At 45.7% G+C, this 18,450-nt stretch overlaps 1 protein-coding gene across 7 annotated transcripts in view; it reads right to left on the bottom strand.

Annotated features, from left to right (window-relative positions):
• The window catches only part of LOC106606028 (focal adhesion kinase 1), a 136,673-nt gene that overhangs the window by 96,607 nt on the left and 21,616 nt on the right, over positions 1–18,450 (bottom strand). For 3 of the 7 annotated variants that reach the window (XM_082959895.1, XM_082959896.1, XM_082959892.1), the window contains one exon: positions 905–1,113. In XM_082959895.1, coding sequence (XP_082816021.1) covers positions 905–1,078 — 174 coding nt within the window. In that variant the 5' untranslated portion in view covers positions 1,079–1,113. Of the gene's footprint in view, positions 1–904; positions 1,114–2,087; positions 2,364–16,213; positions 17,078–18,450 lie in introns of those variants that run through there. The other 4 variants (XM_082959906.1, XM_082959891.1, XM_082959894.1 and 1 more) reach the window with 4 other exon arrangements.

The following is an 18,450-nucleotide window of genomic DNA, read 5'->3' as shown; positions in this document are numbered from 1 at the left end:
GTCTGTCTGTCTAGTAAGTAGAGTAGATGGGTAACTGTCTGTCTAGTTGGTAGAGTAGATGGGTAACTGTCTGTCTGTCTGTCTGTCTGTCTGTCTGTCTGTCTGTCTGTCTGTCTGTCTGTCTGTCTGTCTGTCTGTCTGTCTGTCTGTCTGTCTGTCTGTCTGTCTGTCTGTCTGTCATTCTGTCTGTCTGTCTGTCTGTCTGTCTGTCTGTCTGTCTGTCTGTCTGTCTGTCTGTCTGTCTGTCTAGTAGGTAGAGTAGATGGGTAACTGTCTGTCTAGTAGGTAGAGTAGATGGGTAACTGTCTGTCTAGTTGGTAGAGTAGATGGGTAACTGTCTGTCTGTCTGTCTAGTAAGTAGAGTAGATGGGTAACTGTCTGTCTAGTTGGTAGAGTAGATGGGTAACTGTCTGTCTAGTTGGTAGAGTAGATGGGTAACTGTCTGTCTGTCTGTCTGTCTGTCTGTCTGTCTAGTAGGTAGAGTAGATGGGTAACTGTCTGTCTAGTAGGTAGAGTAGATGGGTAACTGTCTGTCTAGTAGGTAGAGTAGATGGGTAACTGTCTGTCTAGTAGGTAGAGTTGATGGGTAACTGTCTGTCTGTCTGTCTGTCTAGTAAGTAGAGTAGATGGGTAACTGTCTGTCTAGTAGGTAGAGTAGATGGGTAACTGTCTGTCTAGTTGGTAAAACTACAAATACATACCTCTGTATTCCCCATAGCAGTACTATTGTCTTGAACAGTCATATTACAGACTGTAATCTCGGGAACCCAAATGATTTGCTGAACGCTCACCTCCGGCCTACTGTACGGATGATAGGGAGAGACTATACAGACAGTAACTTAAAGAAGCATAGTTGCTGGAAATGTGGTAAACTGTGTTTAACCCAATCAGCTGCTCAGCTCACCCTGACGTCAGTGGCATCTCCGTGGCGGATGTGGCTGGCCCAGGTGGATGGTTCACTGTTGCTCTCCAAGTAGTGGTGGATCTTGAGCACGCGGTCCATTGTCCCCGGCTTCGACACCCCACCGCCCAACCCAGCATGGTGGTTCAGGTTGGGGTCCAGGTACGCTGACGCCATGCTTCCTTTGGTGGGGGCTAGCTGTCTGTCATATTCTGAAGGTAGGGAGACAGAGGGGAGAGAGGAGGGATGTAAAGAGAGATATCAAGAGGGAGGGAGGGCTTCTGGTGAATTCACACTAGACGACTGTGTAACTTTCTCACCATTATAACTTAATCTGTAACAGTAACAAAAGTGGACTGGAGAGAATAGAACAGACAAACGGATGGCTGGACAGACTGACAGATAACAGTGAGGTCTGCAGGCTGAAGTGGACTGAGCTGGGCTTGCTACAGTAGGCTGGCCAGACAGCTGGGTGGCTTTGGACAGTGAGCAGGGAGCAGCGCTGTCAGAAGCACTGCCAGCATTACAACAACCCTCCTCATGAACCACAAACTGGGGCCATTATATATAAGCTGTTTGGATTGTGGCAGAAACGGTCAGGGGTGAAATTTGGTGTGTGTGTGTCTGGGGTGTGTGTGTGTGTGTGTGTGTGTGTGTGTGTGTGTGTGTGTGTGTGTGTGTGTGTGTGTGTGTGTGTGTGTGTGTGTGTGTGTGTGTGTGGTAATAGGTACAGCCAAGACAGTACCGCTTTGCTTGTTAAAACATGGCTTTTCTAGTGTTTTGGAAAGACTGACCCAGAGCTACTCAGTGACATTCCTCAGCCTTCCTGACTGTATCTGCTGTTGGCAACATCACTAGAATAGAGCACCACAGGAAAACCTGCCCTTACTCAACACCAAAAACACACACATTCTCAGATGTCTACCTCCTCAATGTTACTTTCTGGTAACCCAGACAGAACACATGTATGAAGACAGAGGTAAATATCCTAACTCTTGACAATCAGTTAGACAACATTGAAGCAATGGAGATTAGTACAAACACAACTGGTTCATTTGAGCCCACAACTGGACAACTTCCTTTCAGAGTTGTTCTTTAATAAACTCCTGTCAAACTCAATTCAAACACTACTATTCTGATCTAACACTAGCACAGCAACAACAGTCCAATCAGTCACTCCTCCTACCTTTACTGATGAAGGGCCAGCAGGTACACTCCACTGTAGAGTTCCGTAGTGACAACATTAGTGCTATAGCAACAGCACACTAGGTTACACAGTACAGTATGTCAACTAGGTTACACAGTACAGTATGTCCACTAGGTTACACAGTACAGTATGTCCACTAGGTTACACAGTACAGTATGTCCACTAGGTTACACAGTACAGTATGTCCACTAGGTTACACAGTACAGTATGTCAACTAGGTTACACAGTAGAGTATGTCCACTAGGTTACACAGTACAGTATGTCCACTAGGTTACTCAGTACAGTATGTCCACTAAGTTACACAGTACAGTATGTCCACTAGGTTACACAGTACAGTATGTCCACTAAGTTACACAGTACAGTATGTCCACTAAGTTACACAGTACAGTATGTCCACTAGGTTACACAGTCGAGCATTCCCACACATTCCTCTCTCTCTTTCCCACACACACACATGCGAAGTGAACAACACATTCACGTCTTTCCTGTCCAGTCACGTCACATCCTGGTTATCACAATGCGTCCTGTCTGCTCAGGAGCCACAGTGAGTCATCACTCCTGTCTCCTCACACGGCACAGAGCTCTTCCTGGCTGAGAAGAGGAGAAGCCTGTGCTGTGATCAACATGTCACTGCTGTTTCATGGTAGAGCTCTTCCTGGACTGAGCTGAGGGGGGCGAGGCCAGAGTCCTCTCTGCAACACAACATAGTTCCTCTCTCTTCCTGACTGATAATGACAGCACAGAGCAGTCAGCCAGTCAGCCAGGCTGCAGTCAGCCAGGCTGCAGTCAACCAGTCAGTAGTCAGCACTCAGCCAGGCTGCAATTAGTCAGCCAGTCAGTAGTCAGCCAGTCAGTCAGTAGTCAGCAGAGCAGGCACAAGGACAGTGATGAGGGGGGAAGTATAGCCTAGCCTATCTGCTGACTCTGCTAGTTCTTTACGGATTGACCTACAGTCACCTCTAACTGAGACACTCTCTCTCTCTCACACACACACACACACACACACACACACACACACACACACACACACACACACACACACACACACACACACACACACACACACACACACACACACACACACACACACACACACACACACACACACACACACCTGCAGGGTTAGTTACAGCGGCAGGTCAGCACAGAGAGGAAAGTAGGTGATTATCTGACGGAAAAACCAAGAACCCTTTCATAGAAGACAAAGTTATACCTGCCGGGAAACGTTTATGAGATTAGCCGACTTGACAAAATGCCTCATCATACTGACAAAGCTCCTTGAGTGAACCTACTGTATGGAAGAATGATAAATGACTTCATGTCAAACATCTTTAAGGCTTAGTTGTTATTGTGACTAATTGAGTCAACATAGTGCTACCCTAAGGTAAACTATTGAAGTAAACACACATAACCTAATCAAACAGCCCTTAAATAGCCCTACTAAATAAACCTTCTGTCAACATTATCAGGAACTTTCTAGCATGTCTGTCTACTGACTGCCTCAGTCAATTCCCCTACTATTGTTTCTGAAAGACCTTTACCAGGTTAGGCTAATCATTATAGGACACAGACTGACACACACATCCCTTGTAGTGACTGAGAGGCTGGAGGGCCAGCAGACTAGGAGATGAGAGATGGTTAACAGGGGTGATACAGGAAAGGACAGAGACTTAATGTTGCTCCCACAGACTCCCCAAATAACACTCATTTGATTGTAAGACTGACATATATGTCTCAATTACTGTACATCAACTTGATACAACTCACTCTGGGTTATCCCATTAATAATATCAGCCTAATAATAACAGGCTGCTAATAGGATAATAGGATAATAATAGCCTAGTTGTTATCCCTCAGGGTAAAACATGCCAACATTGTTTCCTCGTTATTTCAACTCAATCCAAAAAATAGATGTTGATTTGATGTTGACATCAGGTCATTGCCGTGGGATGTTTAGTTATCAAATTAATTCTTCATTTCCTTGTAGTATGGACAAAGCTTGGTATATAAGCTTGGATAATATAGTTAATAGAGTAGCCCACTATCTGTCTAGCTCGTGAGAGTATTGACCTCATTACTCTAGGTGTACTGTAGTCTCATCCTAAAGAGATTGTGTAACAGTGTCTCGGTGGCTCGGAGGGATTGACTGTGGGACTGCAGTCTTCTCTCTAGGTTAGTTACTGACAGTAGTCTGAGCCCACATTGGCCAGAGCAACGCTGCTATAACAACACGTGTCAATACCAATGAGAGTCAAACAGCACTTCATCAGCACTACTGAACAACCATAGATTTCTGTTCCACTGTTTCGATGCGGTGAAGAAAAACATGGCCTTTTTCCGAACTCACAGAGGGCCCGTTCAGCAGCTAGGCCAGGCTATCTCCAGGGAGGGCCCGTTCAGCAGCTAGGCCAGGCTATCTCCAGGGAGGGCCCGTTCAGCAGCTAGGCCAGGCTATCTCCAGAGAGGGCCCGTTCAGCAGCTAGGCCAGGCTATCTCCAGGGAGGGCCCGTTCAGCAGCTAGGCCAGGCTATCTCCAGGGAGGGCCCGTTCAGCAGCTAGGCCAGGCTATCTCCAGAGAGGGCCCGTTCAGCAGCTAGGCCAGGCTATCTCCAGGGAGGGCCCGTTCAGCAGCTAGGCCAGGCTATCTCCAGGGAGGGCCCGTTCAGCAGCTAGGCCAGGCTATCTCCAGGGAGGGCCCTTTCAGCAGCTAGGTCAGGCTATCTCCAGGGAGAGCCCGTTCAGCAGCTAGGCCAGTCTTTCTCCAGGGAGGGCCCGTTCAGCAGCTAGGCCAGGCTATCTCCGGGGAGGGCCCGTTCAGCAGCTAGGCCAGGCTATCTCCGGGGAGGGCCCGTTCAGCAGCTAGGCCAGGCTATCTCCGGGGAGGGCCCGTTCAGCAGCTAGGCCAGGCTGTCTCCGGGGAGGGCCCGTTCAGCAGCTAGGCCAGGCTATCTCCGGGGAGGGCCCGTTCAGCAGCTAGGCCAGGCTATCTCCGGGGAGGGCCCGTTCAGCAGCTAGGCCAGGCTATCTCCAGGGAGGGCCCGTTCAGCAGCTAGGCCAGGCTATCTCCAGAGAGGGCCCATTCAGCAGCTAGGCCAGGCTATCTACAGGGAGGGCCCGTTCAGCAGCTAGGCCAGGCTGTCTCCGGGGAGAGCACATTCAGCAGCTAGGCCAGGCTATCTCCAGGGAGGGTTTGATCATGGTCTTCTAGGAAATAGGAAATAGGAACTAGATTTGGAGGCATGTGAGTACATTTTCTACTGAGAGGAAGTGTTTAATTCAAACAAGCATGGTGCAAGGCAGAGGGACAAGCTGCAACTGGACACCTGTACAGTTATCTTAAGGTTCAACATACAACCATCTTCATTCAGAGAGAAAGACACGTGTCTGCACACACACACACACACACAGACACAGACACAGACACAGACACACAAAAAAAAAAAATATTTCTAAGAAGGTACTGAATGCATGGTCTCAAAACCTTAGAAAACATAGACATGTAGAACAGGGCTGTTAATTCTAGTCCTGAAGGGAAAGGACCTCACCCCAACTGCTTGCTGTGCAGCTGATGGATTCATTTCATTGGCCTACTCTCACTAGGGGGAATCAGGTCTGGTATCCAGTCCTGTTTGAACATATAGACTATTTGATTTATTCCTTATTTTACCAGGTAACCTGTTAGGGCTAGGGGGCAGTATTGACACGGCTGGATAAAAAACGTACCCGATTTAATCTGGTTATTACTACTGCCCAGTAACTAGAATATGCATATAATTATTGGCTTTGGATAGAAAACACTCCAAAGTTTCTAAAACTGTTTGAATGGTGTCTGTGAGTATAACAGAACTCAAATGGCAGGTCAAAACCTGAGAGATTCCTTTACAGGAAGTGGCCTGACTGACCATTTATGGTCTTTCTTTGACATCTCATTCCATTACAAAGGATCTCTGCGGTAACGTGACACTTCCCACGGCTCCAATAGGCTCTCAGAGCCCGGGAAAAACCTGAATGTCGTCATTCCAGCCCCAGGCTGAAACACATTATCGCCTTTCTCAAGTGGCCGATCAAGGGACTGTGGGCTTAGGCGCGTGCACTGGCCGCCCCCGTCTTTGTGTTTTTTCCTCTGTTTACCGAAAAGGAGATTCCCGGTCGGAATATTATCGCTTTTTTACGAGATAAATTGCATAAAAATTGATTTTAAACAGCGGTTGACATGCTTCGAAGTACGGTAATGGAATATTTAGACATTTTTTTGTCACAAATTGCGCCATGCGCACGACCCTGATTTACCATTTCGGATAGTTTCTGGAACGCACGAACAAAACGCCGCTATTTGGATATAACGATGGATTATTTGGGACCAAACCAACATTTGTTATTGAAGTAGAAGTCCTGGGAGTGCATTCTGACAAAGACAACAAAGGTAATAACATTTTTGTTATAGTAAATCTGATTTTGGTGAAGGCTAAACTTGCCGGGTGTCTAAATAGCTAGCCCGTGATGGCTGGGCTATGTACTTAGAATATTGCAAAATGTGCTTTCACCAAAAAGCTATTTTAAAATCGGACATATCGAGTGCATAGAGGAGTTCTGTATCTATAATTCTTAAAATAATTGTTATGCTTTTTGTGAACGTTTATCGTGAGTAATTTAGTAAATTGTTAGTAAATTCCCCGGAAGTTTGCGGGGGGTATGCTAGTTCTGAACGTCACATGCTAATGTAAAAAGCTGTTTTTTGATATAAATATGAACTTGATTGAACAAAACATGCATGTATTGTATAACATAATGTCCTAGGGTTGTCATCTGATGAAGATCATCAAAGGTTAGTGCTGCATTTAGCTGTCTTCTGGGTTTTTGTGACATTATATGCTAGCTTGAAAAATGGGTGTCTGATTATTTCTGGCTGGGTTCTCTGCTGACATAATCTAATGTTTTGTTTTCGTTGTAAAGCCTTTTTGAAATCGGACAGTGTGGTTAGATTAACGAGAGTCTTGTCTTTACATAGCTGTAAAATAGTCATATGTTTGAGAAATTGAAGTAATAGGATTTTTAAGGTATTCCACTGGCTGTTGCGTAGGTGGGACGAATTTCACGTGGACAATAATATATACGGTAATAATAATAATATGGACAATAAAGTTATATTCCAGGTTGAACAAAAACATGAGGGCTGGCCTTTTGCCTGTTCGGGCGGCGCTCAGCGGTCGTCATTGCCGGCCTACTAGCCACCGCTGATCCTTTTTCCCTTTTCTGTTTGTTTGGTCTTATTTGTTGCACCTGTTCCCTGTTTTGTTTCTTGATTTGTGTTTATTTAAGCCTGTTTAGCCCGCCCAGGTTTGTGCGGGATTATTTCGCTGTTTGTATTTTTGGATGTGCTGGCTGACGTCTTATTTTTCTATCCGGACCGTTTTGCCCTGTGTTTTGGGTTGGTCATTATATTTACGCGCCCTTCTGTTTTGGCGTGACCGTTTTGTGCCGGAGAAAATAAAGACGATATATACTTTACCTCTGCTCTCTGCGCCTGACTCCAACCACCACTCCTAGATTCCGTGACAACAAGGCCCTGTAGCAACACAGTAGCCTATATTTCCCCCTACAGGCTACATCTACCCTCCATAGTTCCCCGGGTGGTCTCTGTGAGCTGTGGCATTAGAAGGAGACGAGGGTAAAGTCCATACCATACAGGGATCCAGGCTGGGCATTGTGAGGAGCAATGTGATGATCCTGAGGAGACTGAGTGACTGGCTTGCTGTGTGTGTCCTTTAATGCTGTTGCATCTCACATCTTTCATTGACCACAACATTCCTCCAGCTGAAAACTAAGCCTTAATAACTTTTAATGGCTTTGAAATCTCTTGCTTTGACCAAGAATTGTTAAACAAATACCACAGATCAGTGTCACTGATTGAGGGTGGTGTGTGTGTGTGTGTGTGTGTGTGTGTGTGTGTGTGTGTGTGTGTGTGTGTGTGTGTGTGTGTGTGTGTGTGGTGTGTGTGTGTGTGTGTGTGTGTGTGTGTGCGCATGCGTGTGTGGGGACAACTGAGTCACAGTACAAAATCTGATTTGATCCATTTGGCCCCAATGGCATTACCATGAACCAAGGGCTCAAACAAAACCCCTGCTTCTACAGTACAGTAGAACTGATCATGTCATGTCCAGTACATGGAGCACCATACCTTCACCATCACCATCCTTTACTGTGGAGTTAGTGCTCAGGGTACAACACCTGTTGCCTCTGGAGCCTGTATGGCCATGTCCCAAATAGCACCCTATTCCCTACATAGTGCACATATGAGCCCTGGTCAAAAGTACTGCACTCTATAGGGAATAGGGTTACAATTAGAACGCATCCAGTATCTATCCTATAGTCTGTGGGGACCCAAGCGGATTCCCACTGACTCTCTCCCTCAGTCCCACGGCTCTGCTCTACACTCCTACATCCTCATTAAGACCTGCTATTGCTGGAGTTGCTGCTTCCTCCCTGGATTAAAGCTTCCTTTCCTCTCATCCTCTGCCTACTGTACCAGCTCACACAGAACTATCCAGCACCCCTCAAAAAAATACATCAAGGCTTTGCCTGGGTTTAATATATGCTGCGTTTACACTACCCCTGGAGGATGCAGTTTGAAGGGGAGCCAGAGCCTCTAAATAGATGAAGACAGAAGGGAAGACGTCCCCAGTGTTATTCTGTTCTGGCTTTTCTAAAGCACCAGGACTCATGATAGATACTGGTATCCAGGGAGAGAGTAGAGCAACTGCCACCGCTGCTGTTTCTGTTGCTGCTGCTAGTTCTGTTTCTGTTGCTGCTGCTAGTTCTGTCTCTGTTTCTACTGCTGCTGCTAGTTCTGTTTCTGTTTCTACTGCTGCTGCTAGTTCTGTTTCTGTTGCTGCTGCTAGTTCTGTTTCTGTTTCTACTGCTGCTGCTAGTTCTGTCTCTGTTTCTACAGCTGCTGCTAGTTCTGTTTCTGTTTCTACTGCTGCTGCTAGTTCTGTTTCTGTTGTCTGTTCTGCTGCTGCTGCTAGTTCTGTTTCTGTTGCTGCTGCTGCTAGTTCTGTTTCTGTTGCTGCTGCTGCAAGTTCTGTTTCTGTTGCTGCTGCTGTTGCTGCTAGTTCTGTTTCTGTTGCTGCTGCTAGTTCTGTTTCTGTTGCTGCTGCTAGTTCTGTTTCTGTTTCTGCTGCTGCTGCTGCTAGTTCTGTTTCTGTTGCTGCTGCTGCTAGTTCTGTTTCTGTTGCTGCTGCTGCTAGTTCTGTTTATGTTACTGCTGCTGCTGCTAGTTCTGTTTCTGTTGCTGCTGCTGCTAGTTCTGTTTCTGTCTGCTGCTGCTGCTAGTTCTGTTTCTGTTGCTGCTGCTGCTGCTAGTTCTGTTTCTGTTGCTGCTGCTGCTGTTTCTGTTTCTACTGCTGCTGTTTCTGTTTCTACTGCTGCTGTTTCTGTTTCTACTGCTGCTAGTTCTGTTTCTGCTGCTGCTAGTTCTGTTTCTGCTGCTGCTGCTGTTTCTGTTGCTGCTGCTGCTAGTTCTGTTTCTGTTACTGCTGTTGCTAGTTCTGTTTCTGTTGCTGCTAGTTCTGTTTCTGCAGCTGCTGCTGTTTCTGTTTCTGCTGCTGCTAGTTCTGTCCCTGTTGCTGCTGCTAGTTCTGTTTCTGTTGCTGCTGCTGCTAGTTCTGTTTCTGCTGTTGTTTCTGTTTCTACTGCTGCTAGTTCTGTTTCTGCTGCTGCTAGTTCTGTTTCTGCTGCTGCTGTTTCAGTTTCTGTTGCTGCTGGTTCTGTTTCTGTTGCTGCTAGTTCTGTTTCTGTTGCTGCTGCTAGTTCTGTTTCTGTTGCTGCTAGTTCTGTTTCTGCTGCTGCTGTTTCTGTTTCTGTTGCTGCTGCTAGTTCTGTTTCTGTTTCTACTACTGCTAGTCCTGTTTCTGTTTCTACTACTGCTAGTTCTGTTTCTACTGCTACTAGTCCTGTTTCTACTGCTGCTAGTCCTGTTTCTGTTTCTACTGCTGCTAGTTCTGTTTCTGTTTCTACTGCTGCTAGTTCTCATTCTACTGCTGCTAGTCCTGTTTCTGTTTCTACTGCTGCTAGTTCTGTTTCTGTTTCTACTGATGCTAGTTCTGTTTCTACTGCTACTAGTTCTGTTTCTGTTTCTACTGCTGCTAGTTCTGTTTCTACTGCTGCTAGTCATGTTTCTGTTTCTATTGCTGCTAGTTCTGTTTCTGTTTCTACTGCTGCTAGTCCTGTTTCTACTGCTGCTATTAATGTTTCTACTGCTGCTAATTCTGTTTCTACTGCTACTAGTTCTGTTACTGTTTCTACTGCTGCTAGTGATGTTTCTACTGCTGCTAGTCCTGTTTCTGTTTCTACTGCTGCTAGTTCTGTTCTACTGCTGCTAGTTCTGTTTCTACTGCTACTAGTTCTGTTTGTTTCTACTGCTACTAGTCCTGTTTCTGTTTCTACTGCTGCTAGTTCTGTTTCTGTTTCTACTGCTGCTAGTTCTGTTTCTTCTGCTGCTAGTCCTGTTTCTGTTTCTACTGCTGCTAGTTCTGTTTCTAATGTTGCTAGTTCTGTTTCTACTGCTGCTAGTTCGGTTTCTGTTTCTACTACTGCTAGTCCTGTTTCTGTTCCTACTGCAACTGCTGCTAGTTCGGTTTCTACTACTGCTAGTTCTGTTTCTACTGCTACTAGTTCTGTTTCTGTTTCTACTGCTGCTAGTCCTGCTTCTATTTCTACTGCTGCTAGTCCTGGTTCTGTTTTATACTGCTGCTAGTCCTGCTTCTGTTTCTACTGCTGCTAGTTCTGTTTCTACTGTTGCTAGTTTTGTTTCTACTGCTACTAGTTCGGTTTCTGTTTCTACTGCTACTGCTGCTAGTTCGGTTTCTGTTTTCTACTACTGCTAGTCCTGTTTCTGCTGCTACTGCTGCTAGTTCGGGTCCTGTTTCTGTTTCTACTGATACTGCTGCTAGTTCGGTTTCTGTTTCTACTACTGCTAGTCCTGTTTATGTTTCTACTGTTACTGCTGCTAGTTCTGTTTATGTTTCTACTGCTGCTAGTTCTGTTTCTGTTGCTGCTGCTGCTAGTTCTGTTTCTGTTGCTGCTGCTGCAAGTTCTGTTTCTGTTGCTGCTGCTGTTGCTGCTAGTTCTGTTTCTGTTGCTGCTGCTAGTTCTGTTTCTGTTGCTGCTGCTAGTTCTGTTTCTGTTTCTGCTGCTGCTGCTGCTAGTTCTGTTTCTGTTGCTGCTGCTGCTAGTTCTGTTTCTGTTGCTGCTGCTGCTAGTTCTGTTTATGTTACTGCTGCTGCTGCTAGTTCTGTTTCTGTTGCTGCTGCTGCTAGTTCTGTTTCTGTTACTGCTGCTGCTGCTAGTTCTGTTTCTATTGCTGCTGCTGCTGTTTCTGTTTCTACTGCTGCTGTTTCTGTTTCTACTGCTGCTAGTTCTGTTTCTGCTGCTGCTAGTTCTGTTTCTGCTGCTGCTGCTGTTTCTGTTGCTGCTGCTGCTAGTTCTGTTTCTGTTACTGCTGTTGCTAGTTCTGTTTCTGTTGCTGCTAGTTCTGTTTCTGCTGCTGCTGCTGTTTCTGTTTCTGCTGCTGCTAGTTCTGTCCCTGTTGCTGCTGCTAGTTCTGTTTCTGTTTCTGCTGCTGCTAGTTCTGTTTCTGCTGCTGCTGTTTCAGTTTCTGTTGCTGCTGGTTCTGTTTCTGTTGCTGCTAGTTCTGTTTCTGTTGCTGCTGCTAGTTCTGTTTCTGTTGCTGCTAGTTCTGTTTCTGCTGCTGCTGTTTCTGTTTCTGTTGCTGCTGCTAGTTCTGTTTCTGTTTCTACTACTGCTAGTCCTGTTTCTGTTTCTACTACTGCTAGTTCTGTTTCTACTGCTACTAGTCCTGTTTCTACTGCTGCTAGTTCTGTTTCTGTTTCTACTGCTGCTAGTTCTCGTTTCTACTGCTGCTAGTCCTGTTTCTGTTTCTACTGCTGCTAGTTCTGTTTCTGTTTCTACTGATGCTAGTTCTGTTTCTACTGCTACTAGTTCTGTTTCTGTTTCTACTGCTGCTAGTTCTGTTTCTACTGCTGCTAGTCATGTTTCTGTTTCTATTGCTGCTAGTTCTGTTTCTGTTTCTACTGCTGCTAGTCCTGTTTCTACTGCTGCTATTAATGTTTCTACTGCTGCTAATTCTGTTTCTACTGCTACTAGTTCTGTTACTGTTTCTACTGCTGCTAGTGATGTTTCAACTGCTGCTAGTCCTGTTTCTACGGCTGCTAGTCCTGTTTCTGTTTCTACTGCTGCTAGTCCTGTTTCGGTTTCTACTGCTGCTAGTCCTGTTTCTGTTTCTAATGCTGCTAGTTCTGTTTCTGTTTCTACTGCTGCTAGTTATGTTTCTTCTGCTGCTAGTCCTGTTTCTGTTTCTACTGCTGCTAGTTCTGTTTCTGTTTCTACTGCTGCTAGTTCTGTTTCTTCTGCTGCTAGTCCTGTTTCTGTTTCTACTGCTGCTAGTCCTGTTTCTACTGCTGCTAGTACTGTTCTGCTATCTGCTGCTAAGGTTCTGTTTCTACTGCTGCTAGTGATGTTTCACTGCTGCTAGTCCTGTTTCTACTGCTGCTAGTCCTGTTTCTGTTTCTACTGCTGCTAGTCCTGTTTCTACTGCTGCTAGTCCTGTTTCTGTTTCTACTGCTGCTAGTCCTGTTTCCTGCTGCTAGTTTGTCTTCTGCTGCTAGCTGTCTGCTAGTCATCTCTGTTTCTAATTGCTGCTCAGTTCTGCTACTGCTCTCCCTGTTTCTACTGCTGCTAGTTCTGTTTCTGTTACTGCTGCTAGTCGTTCTCGTCTACGTTCTGTTTCTACTGCTGCTAGTTCTGTTTCTAATGTTGCTAGTTCTGTTTCTACTGCTGCTAGTTCGGTTTCTGTTTCTACTACTGCTAGTCCTGTTTCTGTTCCTACTGCAACTGCTGCTAGTTCGGTTTCTACTACTGCTAGTTCTGTTTCTACTGCTACTAGTTCTGTTTCTGTTTCTACTGCTGCTAGTCCTGCTTCTATTTCTACTGCTGCTAGTCCTGGTTCTGTTTTATACTGCTGCTAGTCCTGCTTCTGTTTCTACTGCTGCTAGTTCTGTTTCTACTGTTGCTAGTTTTGTTTCTACTGCTACTAGTTCGGTTCCTGTTTCTACTGCTACTGCTGCTAGTTCGGTTTCTGTTTCTACTACTGCTAGTCCTGTTTCTGCTGCTACTGCTGCTAGTTCGGGTCCTGTCTGTTCTACTTACTGCTGCTAGTTCGGTTTCTGTTTCTACTGCTGCTAGTCCTGTTTCTGTTTCTACTGTTACTGCTGCTAGTTCTGTTTATGTTTCTACTGCTGCTAGTTCTGTTTCTGTTTCTACTGCTGGTAGTTCTGTTTACGTTTCTACTGCTAGTTCTGTTTCTACTGCTACTGCTGCTAGTTCTGTTTCTACTGCTACTGCTGCTAGTTCTGTTTATGTTTCTACTGCTGCTAGTTCTGTTTCTACTGCTGCTAGTTCTGTTTCTACTGCTGCTAGTTCTGTTTCTACTACTACTAGTTCTGTTTCTACTGCTACTAGTTCTGTTTCTACTGCTACTGCTGCTAGTTCTGTTTCTACTGCTGCTAGTTCTGTTTCTACTGCTGCTAGTTCTGTTTCTACTGCTGCTAGTTCTGTTTCTACTGCTACTAGTTCCCGTTTCTACTGCTACTAGTTCTGTTTCTACTGCTACTGCTGCTAGTTCTGTTTCTACAGCTGCTAGTTCTGTTTCTGCTGCTGCTAGTTCTGTTTCTACTGCTGCTAGTCCTGTTTCCGTTTCTACTACTGCTAGTCCTGTTTTTGTTTCTACTGCTGCTAGTTCTGTTTCGGTTGCTGCTGCTGCTAGTTCTGTTTCTTCTGCTGCTAGCTCTGTTTCTGTTTCTACTGCTGCTAGTTCTGTTTCGGTTGCTGCTGCTGCTAGTTCTGTTTCTTCTGCTGCTAGCTCTGTTTCTGTTTCTACTGCTGCTAGTTCTGTTTCTACTGCTGCTAGTTCTGTTTCTTGCTGCTGCTGCTAGTTTCTGTTTCTACTGCTGCTAGTTCTGTTTCTGTTTCTACTGCTGCTAGTTCTGTTTCTACTGCTACTGCTGCTAGTTCTGTTTCTACTGCTGCTAGTTCTGTTTCTACTGCTGCTAGTTCTGTTTCTACTGCTGCTAGTTCTGTTTCTACTGCTACTGCTGCTAGTTATGTTTCTACTGCTGCTAGTTCTGTTTCTACTGCTGCTAGTTCTGTTTCTACTGCTACTGCTGCTAGTTCTGTTTCTACTGCTGCTAGTTTCTGTTTCTACTGCTGCTAGTTCTGTTTCTACTGCTACTGCTGCTAGTTCTGTTTCTACTGCTGCTAGTTCTGTTTCTACTGCTGCTAGTTCTGTTTCTGCTACTGCTGCTAGTTCTGTTTCTACTGCTGCTACCTGTTTCCGTTTCTACTACTGCTAGTTCTGTTTCTGTTTCTACTGCTGCTAGTTCTGTTTCGGTTGCTGCTGCTGCTAGTTCTGTTTCTTCTGCTGCTAGCTCTGTTTCTGTTTCTACTGCTGCTAGTTCTGTTTCGGTTGTCTGCTGCTGCTAGTTCTGTTTCTTTTCTGCTGCTAGTTCTGTTTCTGTTTCTACTGCTGCTAGTTCTGTTTCTTCTGCTGCTAGCTTCTGTTTCTGTTTCTACTGCTGCTAGTTCTGTTTCGGTACTGCTGCTAGTTCTGTTTCTACTCTCTAGTTCTGTTTCTCTGCTGCTAGTTCTGTTTCTGTTTCTACTGCTGATAGTTATGTTTCTACTGCTACTAGTTATGTTTCTACAGCTGCTAGTTATGTTTCTGTTTCTATTGCTGCTCGTTATGTTTCTACTGCTGCTAGTTCTGTTTCGGTTGCTGCTGCTGCTAGTTCTGTTTCTTCTGCTGCTAGTTCTGTTTCTACTGCTGATAGTTATGTTTCTACTGCTACTAGTTATGTTTCTACTGCTGCTAGTTATGTTTCTGTTTCTACTGCTGCTAGTTATGTTTCTTCTGCTGCTAGTTCTGTTTCTACTGCTGCTAGTTCTGTTTCGGTTGCTGCTGCTGCTAGTTCTGTTTCTTCTGCTGCTAGTTCTGTTTCTGTTTCTACTGCTGATAGTTCTGTTTCTACTGCTGCTAGTTCTGTTTATGTTTCTACTGCTGCTAGTTATGTCTCTGTTTCTATTGCTGCTAGTTATGTTTCTACTGCTGCTAGTTATGTTTCTGTTTTTCCTGCTGATAGTTCTGTTTCTACTGCTGCTAGTTATGTTTTTACTGCTGCTAGTTCTGTTTCTACTGCTACTAGTTCTGTTTCTGTTTCTACTTCCACTACTGCTGCTAGTTTTGCTGCTACTGCTGTTGCCTGGGCAGTTCTCGCTCTACCTGGCCTAGTTATTCAACAGCTATCCCCTCTCCTGACAAGAACACTAATCACAGCCCTGCCCGACACTTAATCAGTTCAAGACTAATGGGAATTCACCCCTCTGCTCCGTAATATATTCAGGGGACAGACAGACAGCAGGCCTCCTGTAAGTCAGTGCTGAGCAGTAGTCAGCGGTTCCCAGCTCCGGTTCTCCAGTACCCCCACCAGCACACATTTTTGTTGTAACCTGGGACAAACATTCCTCATTCAACTCATTTAGGGCATGATGATTAGTTGAATCAGGTGTGCTTGTCCAGGGCTACAATAAAAATGAGGACTGGAGTTGGGAAACCCTGCGTTAGATGCTGTACTGATTACTTTCACAGCCATGGATGACTTAATAACCACCATGGCTTGGTTTGTTGTGGTGATCAGATGAGAGAAGAAGACGGTACAGTGCTGCTGTACACATTGGTGCATTGCCATTCAGTGCACCTGAGGTCTTGGCATGTTATAGTAGGAAATGCAGCAATAATACCTGCATAAAGCAGGGCATGGCAAACCACATTCACCTCTAACTATAGCAGAGTTCTGGGAATTAGCATTCAGTCAGTGTAGCTTTAAATCACATTCATATTCATCACACATCCAAACACAGCCATCATCAACAGAAAGACCTCTAAAAAACACTGAGATGAACACTGGTTAAAAGGTTCTACCTAGAAGCACCTAGTGTGCATAACATATCTGCTGTGTGTACACAGTACATACTTGGGAGTGGAGGGTGTTGAGCGTAAACACAGGTGCCCCGGGCCCAGCATAGGGGGATGCAGCCACTCCTCTCCATGATGGCCGCAGCAGCACCTGTCTTTCTATCCCACCACCAGACCCTGCGGCCTGAACCAGCCCCAGGCTCCCTGACCCTGTCCCCTTCCACAACCGCATAGAGGCCAGGCCAGGACAGGCTGCTGCTTCTTCCTCTGCCCCTGAGGACCCCGGCACAGCCCCTCTCTGCTCCTCACAGCCCCTACCGCTGCCCCCCTCTGAACCGTTCACACAGCCCTGCCTCAGGGGAGAGAACTGTGGGGTGAGGAGGAGAAGACGTCAAGGGAGCAACTCAGTGAAATCCTCAAGAAGTTTTTATCGTAACATCCACCCTGCCTGACACAGGCTGTTTCCGGGTCAGAGGTGTTTGGTGTCCCTCCGAGAGGGAGTGAGAGAGACAGAGAGAGAAATAGAGAGAGAGAGAGAGACAGAGACAGAGAGAGACAGAGACAGAGAGAGAGAGATAGAGAGAGAGATAGACAGAAGATCAATATGGGACAGGTCGGTGTTGTCAGCTCCTTATCTTCCAATTCCTCTTCAGATACCCTCAGCGTTGGCTTCCAGCCTCTAATTAAATCCCTCTGCGTGCCTCTGCACAGCCTGGTAAATGAATCAAGCCTGGGAGGCAGCTGACTTGGAAAACAGTGTAGTAGAAGACACAGAGGAGACAAAAACAAAACAATCCTTCAGTTAGTTCAGCACTACAACCGCCTGTCTTCTCCAATGTGACAGCCTCTTTTAGCTCCTCAGCTATGGTTTGTAATCCAGGACAAGCTGCTGCTGCTGCTGCTGCTGTGAAACCCTGCTGCCGAGTCGGCTGTGTCAGGAGGGAGTGTGAGCTGGGTCTGTGTGTGACTCAGAGAGAGAGAGAGGTAGAGAGAGAGTGAGGGAGGGGGGAGGCAGGAAGGGAGGAGAGAAAGAGGCAGGGCAAGAGAGTAGTAGAGAGCTCAACCTCATTTAGGGAACTACACTCAGCTCTTCTCCTGTTTACAAAACGGACAGCGGCTCTTCAGCCGCGGTTGCAGAGAGAGAGAGAGAGAGAGAGAGAGAGAGAGAGAGAGAGAGAGAGGGAGAGATGCAAATCAAGTCCAACCAGGGTCATGACTAGTGCTCAGCTCATTAGCAAACAATATCTCTTCCTCCTCCTCCTCTTTACAACAAGGTCTGCCCCTATCCCTCTGGCTATCAGCCAAAACATGTCCCCCTCTCTCATTTCCTCCCTTCTTCCTCTTCTCCTCTCTCCTGTATGCTTTCCATTTGCAGCATTCCATTTTCCTCCAAGGTGTAGACAGGTGAGGACTACTGATGCCATTACATAAGATGTATTAAGTGAAATGAAAAGTAACTCTGCAATGCTATCACCATCCTAGTGAATGTCTGGGATCAGATACTGGATCTGTGGTGTGATGAGGTCACAGCTATCTCCCTGTCTTAGTGGCAATGGAGCTTTTTGATTCCACCAATCACACAGCAGAACAGAGGTTCTGTGGAATAACGTCATAATGCATGACTAGGCTATTACATACACAAGCAGTTCTAAACCTGCTGCAAAACACAATGCTATTAGTATATTCACATGCAAGTCAGAGCCCTTCAAGACCTTTACTAGTACCTCTGTATGTTTACATGCGTGGGGTTGTAAGAGTCTAAACCTTTCTCCTATGTTCTCTATCCTCTAAGACAGGGTTTCCCAAAGCCGGCCCTGAGGGCCCCCTCTGGGTGCACATTTCATTTTTTACCCAAACACTACACAGCTGATTCAAATAACCAACTCATCATCAAGCTTTGACTATTTAAATCAGGGGGGGGGGGGTCAAACTCATTCCATGGAGGGCCTAGCATCTCCTAGACAACCAGGTGAGGAGAGTTCCTTACTAATCAGTGACCTTCCTTAATTCATCACTCATGTACAAAGGAGGAGAGAAAACCCTCTGACACTAGTGGAATGAGTTTGACAAATGATTGACCCAGAAAAACGATACTTTGATGTGTTTAGTCACTCTACTGAATTGAAGCTCTGTGAACAGACAGACAGCCTGGTTTGTACCCACTGACTTACCTCAACAGTTCTACAGGACGGTGCTGTTCTATAGTTATCATAATCAAGCACAGCCTCAACCTACATTATTCACTATAGAGAGAGGAGAGGGATCTGGTTGTCATTGGGGTATTTCACAGTATAG

The sequence above is a fragment of the Salmo salar genome, chromosome 02 (assembly GCF_965601325.2).
Source record: "Salmo salar chromosome 02, fSalSal1, whole genome shotgun sequence".
Classification (NCBI taxonomy): domain Eukaryota; kingdom Metazoa; phylum Chordata; class Actinopteri; order Salmoniformes; family Salmonidae; genus Salmo; species Salmo salar.
This window is presented reverse-complemented; position numbering and strand designations above follow the sequence as displayed.